General features: G+C 39.6%; 1 protein-coding gene across 11 annotated transcripts in view; it reads right to left on the bottom strand.

Moving 5' to 3' along the window:
- Window positions 1–25,411, bottom strand: part of LOC119655711 (Down syndrome cell adhesion molecule-like protein Dscam2) — a 411,078-nt gene that overhangs the window by 223,260 nt on the left and 162,407 nt on the right. For 7 of the 11 annotated variants that reach the window (XM_038061735.1, XM_038061739.1, XM_038061736.1 and 4 more), the window contains exon 6: window positions 8,955–9,078. The exons of 3 other annotated variants lie outside the window; for them this stretch is intronic. In XM_038061735.1, the coding sequence (XP_037917663.1) occupies window positions 8,955–9,078 (124 nt within the window). Of the gene's footprint in view, window positions 1–2,921; window positions 3,046–8,954; window positions 9,079–25,411 lie in introns of all 11 variants that reach the window. One more of the 11 variants, XM_038061734.1, reaches the window with a different exon arrangement.

Genomic DNA, 25,411 nt, shown 5'->3' on the forward strand with positions numbered 1-25,411 from the left:
ACAAGGGGATGCGCTATCATGCGTCCTCTTTAACCTGGCCCTCGAGAAAGTGATCCGTGATGCTGAGGTAAATGCAAGAGGTACGATCCTCTTCAAGTCTACCCAACTACTGGCCTATGCTGACGATATCGACATCGGGGGAAGAACCACCCGAGACGTACAAACTGCCTTCATCCAGATCGAGCAGGTGGCGATCGGCGCGAGATCTTGGGCTGCACATCAATGAAGACAAGACAAAATATATGGTGGCAACGTCAGCACCGAAGACGAATCAACCAACAAAATCAAACCGCAATGGTTTAACACAAACACGAAGAAGAATAAGGATAGGAGAACACAACTTTGAGACCGTTGACAATTTCTCCTATCTAGGGTCGAAAATCACAACCGATAACAACTATGATGACGAAATCCGCGCACGGTTGTTGTCAGCCAACAGAGCCTATTTCAGCTTACAAAGACTGTTCCGCTCGAAACGTCTCACCATAGGGTCAAAGCTCTTACTGTACAAGACTATGATCTTGCCAGTCCTCATGTATTCTTCGGAAACTTGGGTTCTTAGCAAGAAAAACTGCGAACTCTTGGCCGCGTTCGAGAGAAGAATCTTCCGAAGAATTTTTGGCCCCCTACATGAGGATGGACGATTCCGTAGCCTACACAATGACGAAATCTATGAGCGATACAATGACCGTCCGGTTGTGGATAAAATCTGGCTCAATAGGTTACGGTGGGCGAGCCACTTAATCCGTATGGATGAAGATGATCCCACCCGGAAAGTCTATAAGGGCAATATCTATGGTAGAAAAAGAAGACGAGGCAGAGCCTGCCTAAGATGGAGCGATGGCGTAGGTCAGGACGCCAGACAGCTTTTAGGGATATCGAATTGGTGGACCTCGGCGCAAAACCGGGATGCCTAGAGCTCCTTATTAAGGCAGGCCTAGACCGGATACCGGTTGTTGCGCCGTTGATGATGATGAGGAGCCGTAAAAATGGCTGGATTTTCGAAACGAATTTTATTTGAGACAGAGAGAGAGTTAGGCACATCTCTTCTCTTTATCTCAAGCTGTCTTTCATAAAAGAATATGTTATTAGAGGATTTCGTCCCTTCGAGACCAGCCTTTAACTGCCTAAATGAACAGAGGAGACAAGGTGATAAGTCTCTGTGAGCATGCTGGAAACACACCGGCTAGCTTATCTTTGTTTCAATTAAAGTACTTTTCTTGAGGAATTCTACATACCTAAACACCGGAACTGGATAGGCTTGTGCTGGACATAAAAGGGTGATGTTTTGTTTTCGACGGATATCAATGTTTCGTGTTTTATCGCCTGCAGTTAGCTTTGGGCTGACACTTCCAACTGGTTCTATAAAGTCATTTTGACAACCGCATAAATGTTTTGAATTAGATATCTCTCCCATTCATTCATTATGAAATATTATAAAACATTCATGATGCGAATATACAAGTGGTTCTACCATAAAAAATACATAACTCAAAATCGTGTTAACCCACAACAGAATTCTCCACTCAATTCAAACTCAACTGCCTTTCTTGTTGGGTAGGCGGCGAAGGTTAGCCAATAGTATTTGAATAACCAATTAGCATGCCATCAACAACAACTCGAAAGTATCTATAATTTTTTCTCACCTGAACACCGGGATCGGATACGATTGTGCCGGGCATAGTAGCGTAATATCACTTGATAATCGAGCACGAACGATATTCAATTCATCATTTGCATTAAATTTTGGACTAACACTTCCAACTGGCTCTATTCGATTCAAAAGTGGAGGTTTCAATATTTTGCAATAGTGTTTAGTGCAGCAATAGCAACTTTAGTAATACTTTTGGTAAGCCTTATGTTGGGATAGGACTCAAGAACTGATTGAAGCAATTAACGACTACTGAATCTTTAAATTATAATTAAATCACCTGAAAGCTGGTACTGGATAGGACTGAGCAGGACAGAAGAGACTAAAAGTATGGTTGACCGAGGCTTCGGCATTTTTCAAACGTTCTTCGACACTAATCTTGGGTGCAACACTGCCAACTGGTTCTGCATACATAAATATGAAATTTAGATACATCTAGGCATTTGCATAAATACTTCTGAACAGAAGATTAGATTTTAAACTCAAGACTAACTTTTCTTAAAAGCTTTTCTGTAATGTTGGGATAAAGCATCTGAGAGAAGTAGAATTCCAAAATGCATGATTTTACTCTTTTTATGAATTTGTGTAAAAGTTGAAAGGTGTTAAACTACTCAAAGGGAAAGTAAAAAAAAAACATATTAGTGCCCCTATATGACATCTAAGACTCAATGTATCTTCCATCTCTATATCTGCTCATATAAATCCAATTACAGCATATTATTTACTACTTGGTATTACTAAGTTCGGAAATTTACTGGGAACTTAAGGGAGTTAATTATAGAAGTATAAAATTTGTAGTAATCTATATAGGTTAGCATAATACTTGCCAGTTTGATGGAAAATTGACAACCCAATGAGTGGACAGAATGAGAGACCACAAACCGATTTGAATAAGGTTTAATCCTTGAAACTTCAAAAAATAATACCGATACCCTTTTTTTCAGGAACTCAAACTGTATATATCTAAAGTACCTGAACACAGGAACAGGATACGATTGTGCCGGACAAAACAGAGCAATTCTGTTGCCTCTCTTGGTTCCTGCATTTTGGAGCTGGTCAGCTATACTAACTTTTGGAGCAACACTACCCACAGGTTCTAAAAAATGAAACAAACAAATGGATGCAAAGTATCTCAACAAGCTTGGAAAATTTTCTATTCCATTATGAACAGCATCTAACCTGATTTGTTGGGATATAGGGTTCATACGACATTGTCTGCTGGTCGATATCTGAATGGGTAAGCAATGAACTATTTGCTATGATAAAGTACCTGAAAGCAGGAGTGGGATATGATTGAGCTGGACAAGTGATACTCAAAGCACTCGCTTGTCTTTTGCTGGAGAAACTTAATTTGTCTTTATCCTCGACTTTAGGTGCCACACTTCCAAGAGGTTCTATTGTGTATAAAATAATTGGTTAATATTTACCAAAAACTTAGCAGCCTACACTAATGACCTGTATCTGAATGTTGGCATAAGGATTCACTTCAAAGATTTAGTATATTTATTTTATCCGTTCCGTGCCGGTTAAACCTCTAGCAACCAAATAATTGCTTTTGTTTTATCTCTTGATATAATCATCACCATGCCATATCATAATGATCCCCATCAACTTACAACTTACGCCTCTTCAGATCGGGATCCAAGCAAACGCAACTACAAGACAGACTCAATGAGTTGCATCAACCACAGAAAAACAAAATAGAAGGTCCTATAGGTCATCAGAGGTTTCCCGGTTAATTTAAAAAATGGCAGCCTAACTTGCATTATTTCGAATCAAAATGGGGAAGACAACGAGGCAGGCGTTCGGAGTTGGGATACCTCATTTTCGGCTTCTTCTGATTTGGAAGCAAGTCATCTTTTTAGCGTTATCTTCAATGAACAACATGCACTTCCTCTGTCTAGCAGATACGACGTAGATATCATACAGGAAGGTCGTTGAATGCAAACACTAAGTTCAACATAAATTATATGCTTGGTTGGACTCATTGAATATGTAACTAAGTAATAATAGAGGCATAGCTGACTTTCAGGATCATGCTATCCGCTTTGAAGGCTAGTCTGTAGGGTAAGGTCACAAGAGTCGTCGCAGCCAAATCAGGTAAATCAAACTCCAGTCGGCAGGAGATATTCTTCGAGAAACAATTGAAGGTTACTAAAGCGGTTCCAGTTGTGAAATATTCAAGGTAGAGGTCCATTAAAGGGCCATTGCTCTTTTCACTTCGAAAAAATCTAAGTGGTGTATTCGATCGTCAACTACCACCTCTACCTTATGAGGAAGAAGAGGAAATAGAGCTACACTTAATATGTTACTTCTTCAGATTTAAGATAAAGGCACCTCGAAAATGTCCGTTGCAGCAATGAATCTTCACCATCCCCGTGTTTGAGAGATGCCCTTATAGTCACGTAAGCTCCAAGCGACACAGACAGGAAACTAGGAAAATAGGATACTAGTGTAGAACAAGAAGATTACACACAGAAGCAACAAATCAAGCTTCTAGAAGGCACGGAATGCCTTTTTATTCGCGTGGAAGGTATGAGACAGCCAACTACCCTGGGCTCTTTTGGTTTATGTGTTGGTATGCCGTTGTATCGATGGCTCCTAAATGGTTTTCTTCTGTGTGTTTAATAATCTCAAGTGGCGAGCCAAAAGCAACTGTGCTCTTAACCATGTGCTCGCAAACACGCGGCACACACATACGGGCACTAATACAATAATAAATGCGCGAAATTTTCCACATGCACCGCGATCGAAGAACGTTGAACATGCTGCAATGCTTTTCTTTCACCATACGAATTCAAGCAATACTCCGGGAGAAGAATCTCTTGTGTGTAGTCTTCTTAGTGTAGAGACATTGAGGAATTATGCTAACGGGAGATATTTCAAAGTAAAATGCTAGGTTCTTTCGACTTGCGTTCTTATTTGCGTCAACACTGGCTTAACTACCAGCGATACTGTTCAAATACATTTTCTAATTTACCTATTCATAAAAGACGGTAATGATGTGTTGCCAATTTTTGATGTTAAATTTTCTTTTCCCATAGGTATTGGTGGTAAGTAATTGCTTGATTTCGGATTTTGACAGCTGTCGAAATTGTTAAATAGGAAAAAGTGCTCGTTGATTCGAAGGCATCTTCAGTGACCTAGATTAGTTACTGTGTAATAGGGTAACCGTTTTTCGCTATACGTCTTTACTACTACAAAACATACAGTTGGAAAATGGTTGTTTCATGGCTTATCTGTATCCACTGGAAGATTTCAATGCTAGTAACAGTCAATATCATTTGGTGTCATACAGGTAAGTAAAATTTGCTGGCAGTGGTTAGTTTTTGAGGTCTGAGGTGGGGAATCTAGAATATATGAACTTTACAGCAAATGTCATTGCTGTTGATGGAAGCTAGTATCTGTTATACCTAGCAGTTTAATCAGGCATAGACAAACCTTTCTTGAGGTCAAAAGGACAACATTTTAATTACAATTAAAGAAAACTGTGACAAAGAATTCTTACCCTTTGAGGAATTTTTAGTCAACTCCCATTCCTTGGAATTAAACTCCTTAAACCTTAGATTTGGAGAACATTTTTCACCAAGTTGCTTTAAATAAAATGTGGAAGGAAACAGCTTCAACTCCACCAAGGTAATCTTTTCTATTGCGTCCTGTACTTCAATCTACGAAACAACTTTTTAACGACGCCCTACCGCCCTATTTACGGTATAAATCTTAGTCCCGCTCTTCTCATAGAATCTTTTCATTAGTATCTATTGACCCCAAGCGAGTTTCTCTTTAAAAATTAATTTTATTATATATGAAAAGCCACTAAGATAAAAATGGCCAACTTTGCAAAAGAAGGTACGACACTTAAGACACATCATCGGTAGTGGAAGATGTAGTCAGCTTTCTATGATCCGAACAGCAAATAGACTGCACTGTTTCTTAGTCATTCCGGGTGGTTTACCTTGAACTAGGTAATCTATTAACTATTTGACGTGATGCTTGATTCATTGAGCTCTTCTGACCCAATGATCCTTTGAGGTATTGAGGTTGTATCACATATATGGTTATATCAACCCTTATATAACCAAGCCTCCCACGTTGATTAAGTTGCATATAAATATACTGACCAAGCTGATACATTTTAGCTTGGCGATTGGAGCTGGCAACCGATGATGAACCAATGAAAAACTCAAGATTGGTGATTTAAGATTCTACGAAAATTGATCCAAACAGAACCAAATGATCGTCTGTTTCTCCGGAATTATTATTTCAACGCGGAGTTGGGTGAAGGTTGCATAACGTGGCTTACTGTATCCAATTATAGGTTTCTCCACAGACAAATGGAGAGAATTTATCGCCTGAAGAAACTATTTAGTTATGAGCGATTGATCTAAAATGCAAGCGCAACAGGAATTTGGACCAACCGAAGAGAAAGTAACTAACAGGACTGGACCCATCTATCAGAGACCATTTAAGACAATGAAACGTTAGCCATATGATCCGTACAGTTTAACTGCCTAGTCAATAGCGTGGCCTTAGCATTGGGCTAATTTAGCGTTGACTTTTCCTTAAATGAGATGTAGATACGAAAATTAGTTTGGCACTAACACGAACTTGACTGGAGTTGCCTCTTCAATGGCGTTACATTCGAACTGAAAGTTGAAATTGGGTTAGTTGCTGCTTTGAAACTAGAACTGATCATGGCCAAATGCTGAATTGGCTCAACATTCAGCTCTCGATCTCGATGCTCAACTTCGTATGCCGTTGGTCACAGAGGTTTATGTTTCTACAACTTGCACAGGGTAGAGTGAGATAATAATGAATCCTGTCTAGAGATTCCTAGCAAAGTTTACATTAAATAAACATTAGCAAGTTAGCTAGCGACAAGCTAGACTTTCCCGGGAAAACCTAAGATATAACTAGGCTAGTCCGAACAGTTGTAAATTCTAGCGTAGTTTATCTGAGTGACACGGAGATTGAGTCCTTGCTAGCGAAACTCCAAAAGACTTCCTCAGATACCCTATCGTTAATTCAACGAGGGATATATTATATGTATATACTAAATGTAGAGTTGTACTAAATGCTACGAGCTGGCTCTAAAGATCTGAACTCCCGTTGCTCTTACCATAGTAGTCATGGTCTTACGGGAGTCAGGCTTGGCTTGTGAGAATTAAATACCAGAGACTCCACTCATTCAAACATTCTGCCTATCGGAACGGCAATATTGGTTTTAACGATCCCTTTTTACACTCATGCAGCTAGCAGCTAGTCATGCACTTAGAATGGGAAATCATCAAAAATAATTTCAATTGTCAGATAATTGGTTAAGTGAATTATATCTAGGTGCTTGGCTTGCTGAATGCGAGCTTTTTCCCAGAAAAAATGCCCGAGATACCGTATCAGCACCGATGTCAAGAGTATGTTATACGATGAAGTGCTTGAAAATGACCGGTTTTGGTGTTCACTGGTTATTGTTGTTTTTGCAAAGCACAGAGAAGGTTTAGGATTACATGCAAGTGATACCATTCATACCATAAAATTATGAGTACGAATAATTCACCTGGACCAGGGAGAGAAAAGGATGGAACTCCTATAAACATCAACAGAAAATATTCGGATCCTGAACAAGGATGATGCGAAGGTAGAGTCTTGATTTCTCCTGGCTGAGATAATGCGGTCCATTCTATTATACCATACACGGTCCTCCTTTAAACCGGAGTGTTGGTCAATGTCGAGAATTAAAACACAGAATTTGACATACGATACATACAGTAGCCCCAAATGATGATGATCATTATAGATTACCCAATAAATGAGGTACATTGTCCTGTCCAGTATGACTATGCTTTTTCGAAGTCACATGAAAGAAATTAAATAAAAAATACAGTGACCCTCGAGAAAGGCCATTGGGCTCATACACTGATCTCGTATATTGAGAAAGGAGCTGAATTATAATATCATGTTGATGTGTGCACTTTTAGGGAATTGAATTTGAAAAGCAAAGAGAGAGAGAGAGTTGAGAGAAATCCAAACACGGGAAATACCACAGTAGTGGGAACGTAAGAACAGCCTCGGGAGCATTGATAGCGTAGATGCTCAGAATTAGCCAAGCGCCTTCTTTCAGGATTGTTTCGAGGGATGTAGGAAAGGGTGGGATTGGTGCTACTAAGTGTTTCTCTCATTCGCTACTCTCTCTACTGTTTGATAGGAGGACACCTTCATCCGTAAAAAAAGTCAAGTCAATCTTCGAAATCAATCCATATATAGAAATACCTTAGAGCATTCTGTCGCATATAAATAACATAATACTGAAGATCACGCATCATAAAACCAAGACAGCAGATCCCTAATTGACCTCAGAACATGGTATCGCTATTTAGATAACAATCCGGAAACACTGCTTCTGGTATAACCCACGGAAAAAAATTAGTAAGTCAAATGTGTGACCACGATGAATTTAACAAACCAACAACGGTGTCTCAACCAGTGTCTAAGGCTCTTGTCATGTCTTTTAGGTTTGGAGATTCGTTCATTAACAATGGGCACTTGCTTGAGATGAGATGTAAACCTGGAGTGACCGTGAATTCAGGACTACTAACAAAATAGAAATCATTCAGGGTTCGGTGATTAAAAGTCCTGTTTCATTTGCCATCCAAAGGAAAGGAGTACAAAAAAGTCAGCGCTTTTTCTACAAACTAAATGAGGAGGCGGTTTGAATTTTACAAATACCTGAAAACTGGCATTGGATATGATTGTGCAAGACACATCAAACTGAAAGGATGGCCATGCTTTTTTGTTGTAAACACGACTTTGTCTTTTTCGTCGATTTTGGGAGCTACACTACCAACTGGCTCTGAAAATCGAAAGGAAGGACATAGTAATCTTAGAATTAATTAAAATAAACATAAAAGCAAAGCCGCTCTGAATGTCGAAATGGGTAGCTAACATAGTCGAAAAATACAATGAGCTTTGATTAAAAAATGTTATATTCAGCAACGCAGCAAGGTTACTATGACAACCTACCTAAAAGCTGGAGCTGGATAACCCTGACCCTTGCACAAAAGGCTGAATGCTCTATTTTGTCGGGAAGTTGCAAAATTCATTTTATCTTGAATGTCAACTTTGGGAGCAACACTTCCAACAGGTTCTACGATTAAAAAATCAAATGAAAAGAGTCCTTCTGAACAAACTGTTGGACATTTAAAAGTTTGTTGGAGCCTGAGTGTTGGGATAAGGGTTGATTCAACCTTCTTTTCGAAGTTGAAATTTAATTCTAAATTTCCAACCCCATTGTAAATCTACCACTTACCGAAAAACAGGTACGGGATATGACTGTGCCGGACACACCAGAGCAATTTCATTCGTAACATGAGACCTTGCATTGTTAACTTCGTCCTTAATATCAACTTTGGGTGCAACACTGCCAACAGGTTCTAAAGTAGAGTGCAATCTTATAAGTGAAATGTCAAGTTCTCTTCAAATATTGGATAGGGTAAACTGTTTGCTATCGACCGATTTCTTGGCCTCAACTTTTCAGCTTTATGACGTTTTTATGAGATTTTAATGTTCAACTCTAACTACAATAATACTTTTCCTATAAGCCGGTGGGCGGCATTAATTACGGTTTGAAAGTAATAAAACTCTTCGCTTTTAGTACCTAAAGACGGGAATTGGATACGCTTGTGCTGGGCACATTAAATTCAAAAGTTGTCCTTTGCGTGTCCTAGCATTTCGCAGCTCATTATCTATGCTGACCTTAGGCGCAACACTTCCAACCGGTTCTAGTTAAATATTTCAAATGAAAGTGACAATAAGGATAAATTCAACATGACTAAACATATCTTAGCGTTTTCAATTGAATTTTGGGATAGGGCGTTATCATTTCCACACAATTTCATATTTACTGAGTTACACTCGAGTGTTTACCTGAAGACAGGTATCGGATATGATTGTCCTGGGCATAGCATGGCAAACGTGTCATGAGATGATACTTCCATTACCATGAACTTGTCATGGATATTGATTTTCGGTCGAACGCTACCGACAGGTTCTGGAAATGAAGAGATATCGAATAGGACAAATTGATGGAGTAATGAGATAATGGTATTAGAAGGATATTGAATTTCTGCCGTTGTTGGAGTTGGTTGCTCACTGTCAATGGTAACTTTTAAATTGGGTCTAAATTTGAGGAACATTTCCTAATTTTCGATATTCGGAAAAAATGTTGAATGCGGTCCTTTTTTTCACGTCAGCTTCAATTTCAATATCTCGGAGAATATAAAATAATTACATAAATTACCCTGAAGATTAGGTTTTACTTTAATTAATTTTGAGACTGAGTGTAACGAGCACCAGAACATTTAAAATAGTCACGACGGTTTCAATACCAAGATATTAGAAAAATGGAAAGACAGCGGAAGAAACGAATTGAAAAAGCCCATATTTAAAGTCCATACGATCCACAGCCTCGCGAAAAAATCGCTACTAGAAGCAGCCGAAACATAGAACAAAAACTGCGTGTCCAAGAGGAATTTAGGCTTCAGTATCCAGATTTCGAATATGGTAGGCGAAGTGATGCAGCTGTCGACCAGAGTACTGCGCATATTAAATTGCAACACACGTGTGCTAAAACCAATGATTGCAAGGCCCCCTGATACTTAGACGGAAGACGAACAGTTCGTCCCCTCTCCAACGGTCGCCAAAAAAATGGAAGTCAACTGCTCCTCGTGAAATGAGCGGAGGACCATGAACGAAACGGAAGCCCACCAGTCAGCTTCAAAGCCAATACCAGAAGGGCATCCATAACCTAACCCCTGATAGGGAGGCTGATTAACAAAACAAAAAGAACATGGGTACCCGCCACGCGTTTGCTAGCGAATACAATAATAAATATCTAAACAAACAGCAAAAGACACAGACCACAGCAGTCAAATGTAACTAACTTCAAGAGAAGGTTGACCACGATAAAAGGAGTACAAAGTTAGAGAAACAGAGTAACATCAACAGAAAACGAGTGTATGGTGGTCGTTCAACAGCGTACACTTCCTCTGCTAACAGCACTAGCCGATACTGATATATACTGAGTGAAAATATATTCTACTGCTCTAACAATATCGGAGAGGCGAATAACTTGTACCCTTGCTAGAAATGTATTTCTCCGTGTCCACTATCGTGATCAAACTTGCATCATTGGGAATAGAAGACTTACATGTGCCCTCGATTTACATAACTCATCTATATATACCATATATGGTTGTCAATAACATCTAAATGGAGCACAGGGGTACATGGCATTATTGTGGATTTGCTGAAATGTGTTTCAGCACCGTGGGTTTTTCAAGAGAATTAAATTCTTCCTCTTCCTCTATGGTCCTAGGACGACCACTCGCCGGCTATCCCGGGATAGTTGGTTCCATTAAATAGCATAACTTGCAATAAGGTTGCCGACTCTTCTTATTGTATGACCTATCCCCTGTCAGTTCCACCATCTGATTAACACATCTATAGGTATCTGACCGCTACGCCGACGAAGATCTTCATTTGATATCATCTTAGGTCAGAGTATTCGATGATACCAGGTAGACATGGGTTGATGAAAACTTAGAGCTTTCAAGTAACAGCGGCCATTACTCTCCACGTACTTCTCCCATTTAGCGTCATAGAGGGAACATTGGTGTTGAAATAACTATATTTCCAACTCGGCATTAATTAGGCTAGATATACAAATTGTTCAATGTGTGGAATACTCTGCCCGTTAATGCAAATAGAAAACTACGTTTATCTCCATCTACATCATCTATTTTTTCCAAATGGTTCTAGCGCTGATGAGAAAGCAAATGTGGATATTTGAATGGAGATATTTGAAGAAAGATGGCATAGTCCATGAAACTTCTCCATGAAGCCGATTGCCCATAACAAGAAAATAAAGTATCGGTGACAGAATGTAGTCCTGACAAACTCCGCTTCGAACTTCAAGTTTCTCTAAAATTTTCCTCGATGCAGCACATGAGATTTTGCGATGCCATATGTCGATCTGAGAATAACTATAATATTTATTTCTCCGGAATACCCTTTCCGCAGAGAGCACTCCACATACACTCCTGGGTGGGTAGATCCGAAGGGTGGTAATATGTTTAATATAGGAAGATTCAGAGCGGAATAGAGCCTTCTCCCGGTTGATTGGTCTAACGACAAGGAGGATTCACAGTGGAAACCAGCCTCCTCCCTGTCAGTCAATCGTTGCAATTATTCTTCAATGCATTCCAAGATAGTTTGACCTATATTCTAAGTGACAACAAGGGCCTTGTAAATATCTTTCCAATTGTCACATTCAACACGTATGTTTTGCTCCGGAATCTCAGTAATAACTTTCCACTTCCTGGTAGAGGTCACTCAAAATTGATGAGAAGTGAAAGTGATAACTATGTAAGGTCTGCGCCAGACAGTTTCACGGAAGACCATCGACTAGCTTCCTCTTAAAATTGGAATATTGACGTACAAAACCGTAGATCATCTGATACTGTCCTATGGTTCTATTATGTGGTCAACTGCGGTGAGGAGAAATTACAATACAATCAAATTTAACAGAATCCAATATACCGCGGATATACACAGGAATGCGGCCTATACGGTCTTGCCTAACAGACGCCCTCAACGTATACCTGTATGTCTCTTCACATTATATGCATTGTATAATGCTGTACTGCCAGGGCTACACAGGAGTTCCTATAGGTGCTTCAGTGCAAAAATTCAAATAATATTCCATATGCCATCCGTGAGCGTCAAAGGGTTTCGCAAAGAAAGCAGTTCCCCAACTTACTATGGAAACCAAAAGAACCGTGGACATAAGCAGAAATATAGTTAGCATAACAGCATTTGTAAAACGTCCATACAAAAAACCAACATCACTGGTAGGTGATCAAAATGAAGTACCGGAGCCATAATCAGAACTGAATTCACGAGAGCAAGAGCAGATCAAAGCGAATTTGATAACAATTTTGTGAACTATGTCATGCTTCTTTTGAGGTAGCAAAATTTCAACTCCTTAGGCTGTAGTGGGCGCATTAGCTAGTCCTATTAGGCAAAGTTTATCCAGCTCGAAAAGTCTATTAGCGCAATATCTAGGTAGAAAAAAAAAAATCTGCAGACCCTACCTGAGATGAATCGATGGAATTGGCCAGGTCTCCAGACAGCTGTGAGGGATAGCGAATTGGTGAACCGTGTGTACAATAAACCAAGAGATTCCAGAAACTGTATGCAGATAATCGTATATAAAAATGGAAATATTTTACTGAGCAGAAAAAAAAAACAGAAAATAAAAAAAAAAAATCATTAAGGCAGGCCTAGACCCGACACAGTTTGTTGCACAGTTGATGACCCATCAATTTTCAAACCTCCCCATTTTGGCCTGCAATTGCATGTATTTTGCTTAAGGGGTCGTGCCTGAGAGAGACTCAACCAACATCGATTAATTTATATGTGCCGTAACAAACGTTGCGAGTGCACTTAGCAATATTTTCAAAGTTCTTTGTTCTACATAACCGGACGATGATGGGATGTCCCTTCTCTATAGAGTGAGAATCAAGAGATCATTTGGAGGATTCTGCCACACTTTGTTTTGATGGTAACATTTCGCATATCTACTTGTTCGGCTCAAATTTAAATTATGGGACGATGTTAAAGTTACTCTGATCAAATAATTTATTTGTACCGATCTAGAGCTCACGAGAGCAAAAAGTATTAATAAAGTATAATTAAAGTATCAAGGTGTTCGTTTCAGTGCCAAAATATTGGAACGGCTAAGGTTTCCAAAAATTCACTCAAAGTAACGACTCGATCTCATTCAGTATATGGCACTTTGTGTCAAAAATATCTTGTTAGTTTCTGCAAGACTGGCTGATCAGTTCGCCAGATCCGAGGGATCTTCAGAGACAGCCAGCCCGACATACAAGGAGATATTCGCGTGACAACTGCAGCATGACCCTAGTTCGATTGGTTCCGTGCGTAATACCTTTTTTCAATTTTTTTTTTCAGTCTGAATAGTGTCCTATTCTAGATTCCGTATATGGTTACCAGCGTTGGTTTTGCTCACAGCTCTAGCTCAGCACAATTTGCCTGACAAACTTCGATAATATGACGCGTCTACTTGTTCCTGATCTTATGTTCTCGGTCAGAAAGGAAGAGGCAGGAAACGTTTTGTGTGAGTGCTGTGTGAAAAAGGGGGATATTCGGTCGTAGGTAAGGCCAAGTGGGAGGTTTTAGGTTTGTTTCCATATGGGAATTGCCGTCGAACCTACCTACCGCTACCCTAAATCTCTTTTCCAACGATATCATCGCAGAAGAAGCTATAGTTGAGCCCTTCTGCGCCACTGCAATAGTTCAGTACAACTGTCTGCTTAGTCCGGATCCCAGACCATTCTCTGGCCTAGATTTAGTTGGCAGACATTTAATCAAATCGCTGCAAGATAGACAGGAATTGATCAGTAGAGGACAGCGAGCACCGATTGGGAATTTTTTTTCTGAACCAGTTACCAGTGAAAGGTTAACTAATCAAATCAGGCATACAATTTTATATTTGTTGCTAAAGTAAACCTTCTAGCCCATCCTATATTTTATTCCCATACAATCGATTCTTGTTCTCTACCGTTTCAATCATAGCATTTCTTTTATTTTAAATTCTTGTTTTGTATTTTGATTTTTCTATCCCTAAAATCTTGAAAGTGTTATTCAATCTACGTTAAGCAAATAAAGTTCTTCCTGCTAACTCAATCACTACCTTAAAGAGACATCTTCGAGTACACTAACTATAAGATACTGAGATAGGGAGGGTACCTTAAAGGCCCCAGAGGAGAAAGATAGTTCGACAATGTGATCCGTTGTGAACCTCCCTATCAATTCGGCAAAAGTCTGACCTAAAAAAATAATCCATTCTCTTTTTAAATTAAAGAATGTCATTCACCGGAAAACAGGAATAGGATACGATTGTCCAGGACACAATATGGCAAATGTTTCAGCAGCTCCAACTTCCCTCGTATTAAGCTTGTCATTAACATTCACTTTCGGTCTAACACTTCCAACAGGCTCTAAAAAGGGAGAAAACAGCATATAAAATGGAAAGTCGGCGTGCATTCGAATGAATCCTCCGGAGAGGGTTATAGTTTTGGGATAAGGTACACTGAGGCTTGCTAGATAACAGAGAAATGATATGATTTGATTCGTTTTAAAAGATACACCGATTCAAAATTAAATTAAAAGTATGTCATCCAACATCTAAGACCAATCCTTATCTGAAATTGCTGGCACCGAGACCAATTGCTAGGTCTGTTTCTGTTGTTTCAAAATTAATGAATAGTAGATTCTCACCTGAAAACAGGTATTGGATAAGATTGTCCAGGACATAATATTGAAATTGTGTCCCCAAGTGGAACCTCCATTATGCTGAGTTTGTCATGAATATTAACTTTGGGTCTAACACTACCAACGGGTTCTGGGAAAGTCCAAAATTATATTATATTTCCTATAACTTATCTGTTTGCCTTATTGGGATAAGATACTCCTGGAGGAAAGCGAACTAACTGATTTTCATCGTTGATCCACCATCAAAATATTGCCTTATTATATTAACATATTACTGGTAAAAATCTGATTTTAATTTTCAATTTCGGAAAATTTAGTACATACTTAGAAATCACCTAAATATCCATTAAAGAAATTCAAGAATAATATCTTGCATTACCTAAAAACTGGAATGGGATAAGATTGCGCTGGACAGAATATGTTCAAGTTTTGTCCTTGTTCGGAACGGATCAATTTAAATTCGTCGCCAACGTTGATTCTAGGACGTACACTGCCCACAGGTTCTACCGGAAGGAAATTATTCTCGTGAACTTCAATTGAATTCCAAATATCTTTCTATTTCTAGCTTTTATTTTGGAACAATTTCGCTATAAAATCATAAACTTGCTAACTAAATGTTGGGATATTTACCGAAACACAGGAATAGGATATGACTGTGCTGGACACATGAGCGTCGTATTATGTCTCATCCGAATGCGAACTGTTCTTGAATCATCCCCGGATGTAAGTTTCGGTGCAACGCTACCGACAGGTTCTAGGAATAATTCATGCTTGGTACATTCACAATTAAATTTATGGTGTTAGCAAGAAAAGATACGTATTCATTGGCATCGATGTTGGGATAAAGTAAACACTACAATCAATTTTCTTATGAAGCTGTGAAGTGAGTAGCACTGATCTATTTTATTTACCGAAAAATTGGCACAGGATACGATTGTGCTGGACACAGGAGTGTTATATTATGGTTGGATTTCACTCGTACAATACGTGATTCATCTCCAGTGGTTAACTTGGGGCTCACACTGCCAACAGGTTCTAAAACAGAAAAGATCTGCATTTAAACGAATCTGCTAATTTCAAAAATCACCTAAGGTTGTCAGTAGTTTAGTTGAGATAGGATACCATTAAAACGAATATGAGTTTCTTATATGTACCCTCAAATTTTGAACCCAGCAAAGAGAATTTTTTTATGATGAAATCTATCTGCGCAAATGAACAAAAAAATTAACACTATCCTTTTCGCATGCTAATGACAACGGTGCCTATCTTCTTGATCTTCACGGAGGTGCGTGACGTCTTTGTGCTAGCCTTGCTCGGAAACGTGGAGGGAACCTTTAGACACCACAATCCATCACGTATCATTAATAACAATTTCATATTCCCTTTAGCCAATACGTGGGACCGCACTGGAATCTGCGAGTGCTGCGATCTATGACGGTTCAGATCCACAATCGATGTTTTCCCTTGTTTCAGATTTTCCCACCCTTCCTTGGCAGCCTCAAGCCATAAAACTGGAGGTTGCGAGGAGGGTTCGACTGACAAATCCGTGCGGAAATAACAATTACTTCCAAGAAAAGAGGTATATCCTACAGTAGCATTCTTCAATAGATAAAAGAGGATGCTTTGTATAAGATCGGGTTATATTGCTCCTGTATCGTATCATCATCATCAACGGCCCAACAAGCGGTATCCGGTCTAGGCCTGTCTTAATAAGGAACTCCAGACATCCTGGTTTGGCGCCGAGGTCCACCGATTTGATATCTTTAAAACCTGTCTGGCGTCCTAGCCTACGCCATCGCTCCATCTTAGGCAGGGTCTGCCTCGTCTTCTTTTTCTACCATAGATATTGTCCTTATAGACTTTCCGGGTGGAATCATCTTCATCCATACGGATTAAGTGATCCGCGCACCGTAACCTATTGAGCCGGATTCTACCCACAACCGGGCGGTCATGGTATCGCTCATAGATTTCGTCATTGTGTAGGCTGCGGAATCGTCCATCCTCATGTAGGGGGCCAAAAATTCTTCGGAAGATTCTTCTCTCGAACGCGGCCAAGAGTTCGCAATTTTTCTCGCTAAGAACCCAAGTTTCCGAGGAATACATGAGGACTGGCAAGATCATTGTCTTGTACAGTAAGAGCTTTGACCCTATGGTGAGACGTTTCGAGCGGAACAGTCTTTGTAAGCTGAAATAGGCTCTATGGTCTGTCAACACCGTGCGCGGATTTCATCATCGTAGCTGTTATCGGTTGTGATTTTCGTCCCTAGATAGGAGAAATTATCAACGGTTTCAAAGTTGTAGTCTCCTATCTTTATTCTTCCCGTTTGACCAGTGCTATTTGATGTTGTTGGTTGGTTGGTTTTCGGTGCTGACGTTGCCACCTGTGTCGTATAGTGGGCGATAGAGTGAGCCGCATTAGAGGGAGATCTGATGCTCGAATTAAACATGTCAAGTAGAAATCAGTGAAAGTTTCCGCAGTTAGAAAGAAATGGTGTTAAGTAACTGCCATTAGAGCCAAAACGCAGGGGGCAGCAATCGAATGCAAGAACGTAGATGTGATACTCATGCTGCATTAAAAAAGCAGTGATTAAATTCGGTCATGTGCACGCTGAGTATGCAACATAGATAGATTCAAATAGAGCGCAGGAAGCGGCGAGAAGGAGGTCACCTCCTCCAAGATTGTAGGGGAAGTTCACGAAATGGGTAAGGGGAAGAAACATCTGGACGATGGCCACGTTGCAGGCCCCTGCCTGCAGATACCCAGCATATAGGAGGAGCTGAGCCCCTTAGGTAAATGTGGTTGATACACATCAGATCCTACCGACACGATATTCATGCCGAGTCGAAAGTGCGCATTGAGAGGGGAGGCGTACCTTAAGGTTTTGTACTGAGATTTCTGCTATAAAATATCATGTATGATGGAGTGCTTTGCCTTTTACTTCCAGAAAGGGCAATGTTGATTGGTTTTATAGACTACTTGGTGGACGAAAGGAAGAAAGAGGAACCCAATTGGCTCTGCGTTACGTTGTTTTGATTCCACAGAACTCCTAAGGTCGTGACTCTTGTAGGAACGGTAAGGAGAGTGGAATCCGGTTGGATCAGATCCTAGATCTTCCCCACCCTACAATTAGAGATAGCTTGCAGGTCCCCAAAAAACTGTTCATCTAATATCTATCGCTTGGCTCTAGTTCTAGTTGCTCCCTCCTCTCTGGAAGTTCGGCAAGGCGAATGGTAAGGTATGCCGAGCCTCGCGGCATGATCCATTATAGGACAGTGCATTATGCAAACGTCATCATAATTCTATACGCAATTGTATGCATCAGGCTTAAAGCACCTGCGAAGGCGTCTTGTTATACGAGGGCCAAATTTATCTCGACTTAGCGCAGGTGGTGAGCCTTCGCCATCTGAAGTTAATGGCTGCCAGGTAGTGCGAGTTGAACACAATGGCAACTCCCGCAAGATAAGTCGACGACATTGTGCCTATCCGAGAAAACTCCCGCACCGGCTCCGCAGATCATATTTGATTTGTCGATAAAAAATAGTAAGTCATAACCTCGCAATAGATCGCTGGTTGGAAAGTGCATAATAAAATTGGTCTTGAAACTCAGCTTGCGGGTGGCGTGGTCCCCTGAGAATGTTCAGAGTTCCCGAGGTACTTCACCTAGAATGTTAGGTCCGCAGTTCAGCGTCCAAACTCATGTAATCTAACAGGGCATTTAATATTGAGATCCAGCGGGAGAAGCTGTAGAATTATATTGAGATTATTCGCAGGCAAAAATGCAGAGCTTCCTTAGTACTTGCACATGGAATCCTATTAAGCTAGGTTCTATTGTATTTTTCGCACAGCCCCGGCCACCACACAATAAAACTGTACGTTACGATGGGAAAAACCGCGGTTGTATACGTTCAGAGAACCATCCCCGGCCGGAGGCGACAGGGGTAGAAAGGTACACAGGCGTTCCACGGGCACGGTGGAATCTAGGTACCGTTAGCTTGGTGGTAAAGGTGGATCAAGGACATACTATTCCCAACGCCCTCTCCATAATTTCTCTTATAACGCTGTAAAACTTTGCCGACACTAATATCACCAAGTCGCCGCTGTATGCAACCGCCTCCACTGTGAACTTGTTCAATATCCGCAGAATCCCTTTCATGACTATCAACCAACGCAACCACCTTGGTGCGCCCTCTGCTCACGGCTCGGCTCAAGTGGCTACCTTCCAAATCAGATTGGATTATCCAATGCATAAGACACGCCTCCACTTCTATTCTGGTCAGAGCTTTCTTGATGACTGTCGTACTCACGTTATTGAATGCTCTATCTATATCCAAGACGGCAGCAAATACATGTTGCCTGTAGTATAGCGACCGCTATCAATGTTCAAGATCACTTTCTGGTAGTCTTGACCACAGTTAGATACTAGACAGCTACCTCACTCCCCCTTGCCCCTCAAGGGGGGAAATCAGTGCGAGTACACACGATTTCAAATTGTTTTGTCCTTGAGCATGAGCGAGATGTACCGAAAACCCGATCAGCTGTGTTTGACATACCGCCCGGACTTGCCAATGTGTTGGTGAGATTGGCAAGTTTTTGCTTATGTATAAGTGATAAGTGAATACGTGAAACAACTTTTTGCTATATGGGTGAGCACGCCGTAGTACCAGAATAGCAAAAGCTCACCGATCTCTCTCTTACCAATACGATTTGACGAAGATTATGCCTTTTCCTTGTTTAGCGTCTCTGATGTGTACAGATAAGCTTCTGCAAGCACATTTGCAAGTGGGGTCATTTTTGTAAGGGTACTGCCTATAGTAGATCTACTGTGGTCTTGACGTTCGACTTGTGGCTAACAGGCAATCCAGTGTTCGAAGCTGTAGAAGATTTTTGAGCGCTGCCTGATTAGCTTGTATTGGACAGATCTTCGCTTCACCTCGGTGGCAATGTCTTTTTGCCATATTATAGGTTATGAGACTTTAACGGCGGTTTCATATGTATTTTCCAAAGCTCCGATTTTTATCTCTAGTTCTTCTATCTTGCCAATGTTTATTTATTCTTGATAATTGAATAATCTTCCTCCCGTCGATCTTCTCAGGGTCTCTGAAAGAATCAGAGACTCTACAGCGAGACTGTTTAGATTGAATGATACCCGACTGTGATCTGAAAAGGACCTCTGTTCAAACACTCTACATTTATCTTCTCTGGAAGTCCCATCGTCTGTTAGTAGGGCAATATCAACGATCTCCTCCAACTGTCATAGTTCTTCGAGTTGCAGAAATGAAAGGCTGGTGTACTGCCTGTGCTATACACTGACAGGTTTGTGCAAATAATAAGGTCAAGAGAGACTCACGCTAAGTCTGTCGAGATCAGTGTTCCATTGATTCGGCCACATCCGATCCAGAGCTTTTGTATCAATGCAATGTCGGTTGCGTTTAAAGACAATAGGCTAGCTGAGGCGCACTTCGACTACTGCAAATTTGTGTGCGCTACTCGAAGCATGATAAGGGCATCATCAGTCCACGTTAGCCATGCTGTTTTCATATTTTCCAAGAGTTCGTTGATAGCATCAACGGGTCTAATTCGTCTTTCTGCTTGCAGTTTTGTGTTTCTGACTCCGAACCGTCTTTTATATCCCACCTATTTGAGTGCCTCCAGGTATTTTATCCATTTATCCAGAATAGGAAAGGTTGGTTGCTCACCTGGGATTTCCCCTCCTTTATTATGACGCAGCCGCCAACGGAGATCCTGGGGTTTTAAACCCGCTATGATTGGACGAGTGTGTCCTTATCCATGCGAGTATTCGGCAATCAGATGCAAGCAAGGAAATGTCCTGAGAATCTCGACGCGTGGAACAATCTTGAGCTTCACGGCCTCCCAGGTAGTGCACGAACCAAAACAAGTCCCAGGAGATTGGCCCTCGTACGCTCTCACGGAAATGTCCCCATCACTGAAGGGTGAGGAACTGTGTGACCGAAAGCAGCAACGGATGATGCTGGCTCGGTATATATGAACTCAAAAAGTTATATTGATCGAAAACCGCCAGTCTGCAATCTTGGCTGGTCTAAACTGGGCAACTTCTATTTTTGGGTCTACCCCTCATGTTTTCCTACTTGACCTCAGTGTGAGATCGGTTGCGCTTCCAGAAGGGAGGGAAGATTTACACAGGAGATGGCAATAATAAATGAATCATTGAGTAGAAACGGGAAGAGTCAATGGCTGTAATATATCAAAAAAGGCAATGAGAGCATGCAGCGAAGAGTTGACAAGCCACGTAAATATATTTGGTACTTTTCGCTACCGCTGAAGATCATAGTAATCATAAATAGTTGACTGGATTCATTCTTGAAGCATATTGAATTTTTAGCAATGACCAAATCACCGCATTGTTGGCCTTATGGATTTTATTAGCAAAAACTGGTTTATTTGAAATTGACTCCGATTTCTCAAACCTGAAGAGTTGTTTTGTCCATTTCGAAATACTTTGGCGGTTATCAACGTTGCAAGCAGGTCGGTAAAATTTGAATATTTCATGGGAAAAAATGTGAACTTCCCAAGTTTAAGGGAGTTCCAGCTCGGAGTATGCATTAAGCAATTCTGACTAAGTGATTACGAATAGAGTTCTCATAATTTTCACCTCTCAAAAAACCAGAAATTGGCATTCGAAGATCCTCAGTGAAAGCCGAGTAAATTTAAAGGTTGGACTGGCTTTTAAGATTTTGTTGAAAGCAAAACTTAGTTAAAATAGGTTTACTGTCCGTTTGTCTCGGTCTGTCTATTTATTTGTCACACGCACTTTTCCCGGAAATGGTTTTACGGGTTAACACCAAATTTGGTGGGAAAGTGGGAACTGTGAACGCCCACGCATGCAGTGGGTCTCCATACATGCAAAAGCAGGTAAACAATTTTTAAGGTTTTGTGTAAACATAAAACCTTATTAAAATCGGTTTACTGTCTGTCTGTCTGTCCTTCACACGCGTTTTTATCGGAGACGATTGTAGCAATTGACACCAAATTTGGTAGAAAGGTGGAGACTGTGAACGGTCACGTATGCAGTGAGCTACATAATTATAAGTCGAATTTAAGAGGGAGTCCCCCCCCCCATACATGCAAAAAGGAGGTGTAAAATTTTTTTTCATCAAATATAGTCATGTGGGGTATCAAATTAAAGGTCTCGGTTAGTACTTTCCGAAGCCGGTCTTAGTTTTGACATTTGTTGGAAAGGTGGGGAGTGCGCGGGGTTGAAAGTGATCATTTCTTTAAGGGGGCCATTCTCAGAAATTAACAAACCGAAAAATCTGAAAAAAATCAAAAGGCTGCCGCTATATGGTGCCTGGGCTTAGAAATACCTTCCACACAGATATCTGTTCAAATAAAGTTAATAATAGTATATTACTATAATTTTTTGTAATTGGCAAAATTCATCCTAGCACCACAAAATGTTGCTGTGGTGTAGGCTATAATGTGGAGCATGATCTTACAAAGTTTAGTGGAAATCGCACAATTACTAACAAAGTTATAATACGTCAAAGTTGTTGCTTCTTTGAAAATCGAAGACTATGAATGTCAATGTCACCCGAAAGTGGATACTCTCACATAATATATGGATGTATTACGTGCTGCATACTCAAAAATACACAAAACCTTTCGTAAGTTAAGCGTCCAGCTTCCGGTTTCCTGACTTGTTTTTACTGAATATAACCATATGGGGTATCAAATGAAATACCCGATATCCGTTATAATAAAGTTAATAATTGTATATTACCCAAATGTATGTGTGTGAACTCAAATTATTACATAAAAGATCAGCAAAATCTTTCATATCTGAAGCCCGAGCTTCCGGTTTCCAACTTCATATGCTTAGAAAAGTTTCCGGCCGATTCTTCACGCTCGAGATGAGTGTAAATATGGTGATTGTTTATTATTTCCATTGAAAAAGGGGAAACATTTTCGAACCCGAAACCCGAATCCTTAATAGATTAGATCTAGGTGAAATTGACCATAATGGTTAACCAATTCTGGGGCCCCTTAAGTTTGTCTATGAGAAGAATTCCTTGTACAACAATTCGACAAAATATCAGGCATGTCAACTTATAAATGTTTTCACTGAAAGTAATGAAAAAAAAATCGTTTTTTTAGACAAGTCTGCTATAGAGCACTCCATGAGTGAAGATGAATGACATTTATTTAGTCTAAATTTGGCTAAATAACCGTAATATTGACGCTTAAGATTGTTTATTCCAGAAAACAAAAAAATATCAATTGATGACACAAGGCAATCAAAAATTAAGCTGTAAACATACCTAAAGACGGGCACAGGATAAGATTGTGCCGGGCATATAAACGTGATGGAAGAGTTTAGTTTCGCCAGTAACACTTTTATATCATTGCCACTGGTCAAGCGTGGCGCAACGCTACCGACAGGCTCTAAATAGAATCGAAGCAAGACATAAAAAATAAATTGAGAAATTTTATGAGAGGACTTATGTTGGAATGGGGAACCCCCGTTTACGAAACAAATCTCTCAGACGGGTCGTTGCAATCAAAGTAAAGATATGTATCTACGCTTCCATAATTGTCAAAAACAAAGCATATAAAACTAAAATAATTCCTTTTTTCTGATATAAACAAACAATTCTGACCTATAAATTGCTACTGGAAAGGCTTGAGCCAGGCAAAGCAATGTAACACTTTCATTGGCGACCGCCTGAAAACTGCTACTCGTTAACATTGTAGGGAATTTCGGTGAAACCCTGCCAACAGGTTCTGTAATTTTGAGTTAATATGAATGCATTAAAATGAATTTACTTTCAAACTATATAAAACTAGTACTTACAAAATTGGATTAGAAAAAAAAGGACCAACTTACCTATGATATTCAATATCATCAATTTACTTTAGATTAAGTGGAAATTTGGTTTGTGTTATAAACTGTTTACTGTAACTTTGGTATATCTTAGAATTCAAGTCAAGCATTTTCTCCTTTTTTCCGGACTTATCATTTTACGATATTAAAAATATTAAATGAATTGCACTTGATAATTTATTGTGCCGTGTTTCAACACTGAATTTATTTTAATACGCGATAATTGAAATTTTAACACGCGCAACAGGGTACCCTATCCCAACATTCAGGCAGTATGTAAACAACAATTTTCTGAGTTGGGGGAATAAAATTTAAAAATAATGCGAAAATTTTTAAATTTAAATGGAGAAATTATATAATTTTCTTTTACAATTATATCAAATGCGATGTTTGTTTGTTATGCTAAACTTATGGAATCTAAAGAAGAATGGAATTCTGCATAGTTAAAAGAAGTACAAATCTTGTTAACACTCTACATGTGAGTATCTGAATTCTTAATAAGTTATTGTAGTTAGCCCCGCTTTGATGTTACAACATTACAGGGTATATGACCTCTTTTATTATTCTACATATGTAGAAGATGTTATCTACACCGGCGCATAAGATTACCCATAAAGCCTCATTAAAAGCAAGAACTTGCTACAAATTCACGCATTTTCCAGTCGTTTTACCTTCGAACTATAAATCAACATGAAAACATACAAAATACCCATTCTGTCTTGGAACATAAAAGAAAAATGCCTCCATGGAGTTCATTTAGTTCATTTAGAACGCCGACAATTAAAGCAAGTTCATAAGAAAGCGTTGAGGCATCGAGGTACGAGGTTGTAAGGTACTCTATGATTGCTGCAAGGTCTGCTCACATCAAAGGAAAGCCTCGTAAAAACATATTGCACCGTTATAGCTTTCCTGCGGAACAGACACAAATGGGCTTAACTCGCAGCAAACAATAACATAAAACCTACTTTACGTCATATCTTGAAAAAAGAATGGTAAGAACGCTGTAAATCAGTTTGTAACAATAATGTGTAGCTCCCTACCTTGAGGGGAATGAAGGAGATGGACGTGACGTAATAGTGAAACATGGGAGGAAGGTTAAGGTGCCAGTAAAAGTCTATTGTAAACAGAAGTGTTGCACGTAATATGGGGTTGGAAAAGTGCAGGTGCATTCAACTTGCAACTCCGGAAGTATTTCAAAATGAGATTAGAATTCAAACCAACATCACATTCCCTTAGAACAATTCTTATTTGTATGTTTATTTTTGCATTTCTTTAATTAAAACCGTTTTAATTTTCTCAGAATATTGTTGTTTTTAAAATGTTTTAACAAATATTGCAAGGATATCTGTTGATGAGAAAAAAATTCTAAATGAAAAACATACATACGTATTAAGGATAACCTCATTAAAAGGATTATACTCATATAAGGATAAATTAAATATTAAATTGAAATATGAACTCTATCAATGTTGTTGTTTTATAAATTTCAGATAATGGCATTTAAAAATTTTACAATTTTTGACATTCACAAAAGAAAAGCTATTTGACA

Source organism: Hermetia illucens, chromosome 4 (assembly GCF_905115235.1).
Source record: "Hermetia illucens chromosome 4, iHerIll2.2.curated.20191125, whole genome shotgun sequence".
NCBI lineage: Eukaryota > Metazoa > Arthropoda > Insecta > Diptera > Stratiomyidae > Hermetia > Hermetia illucens.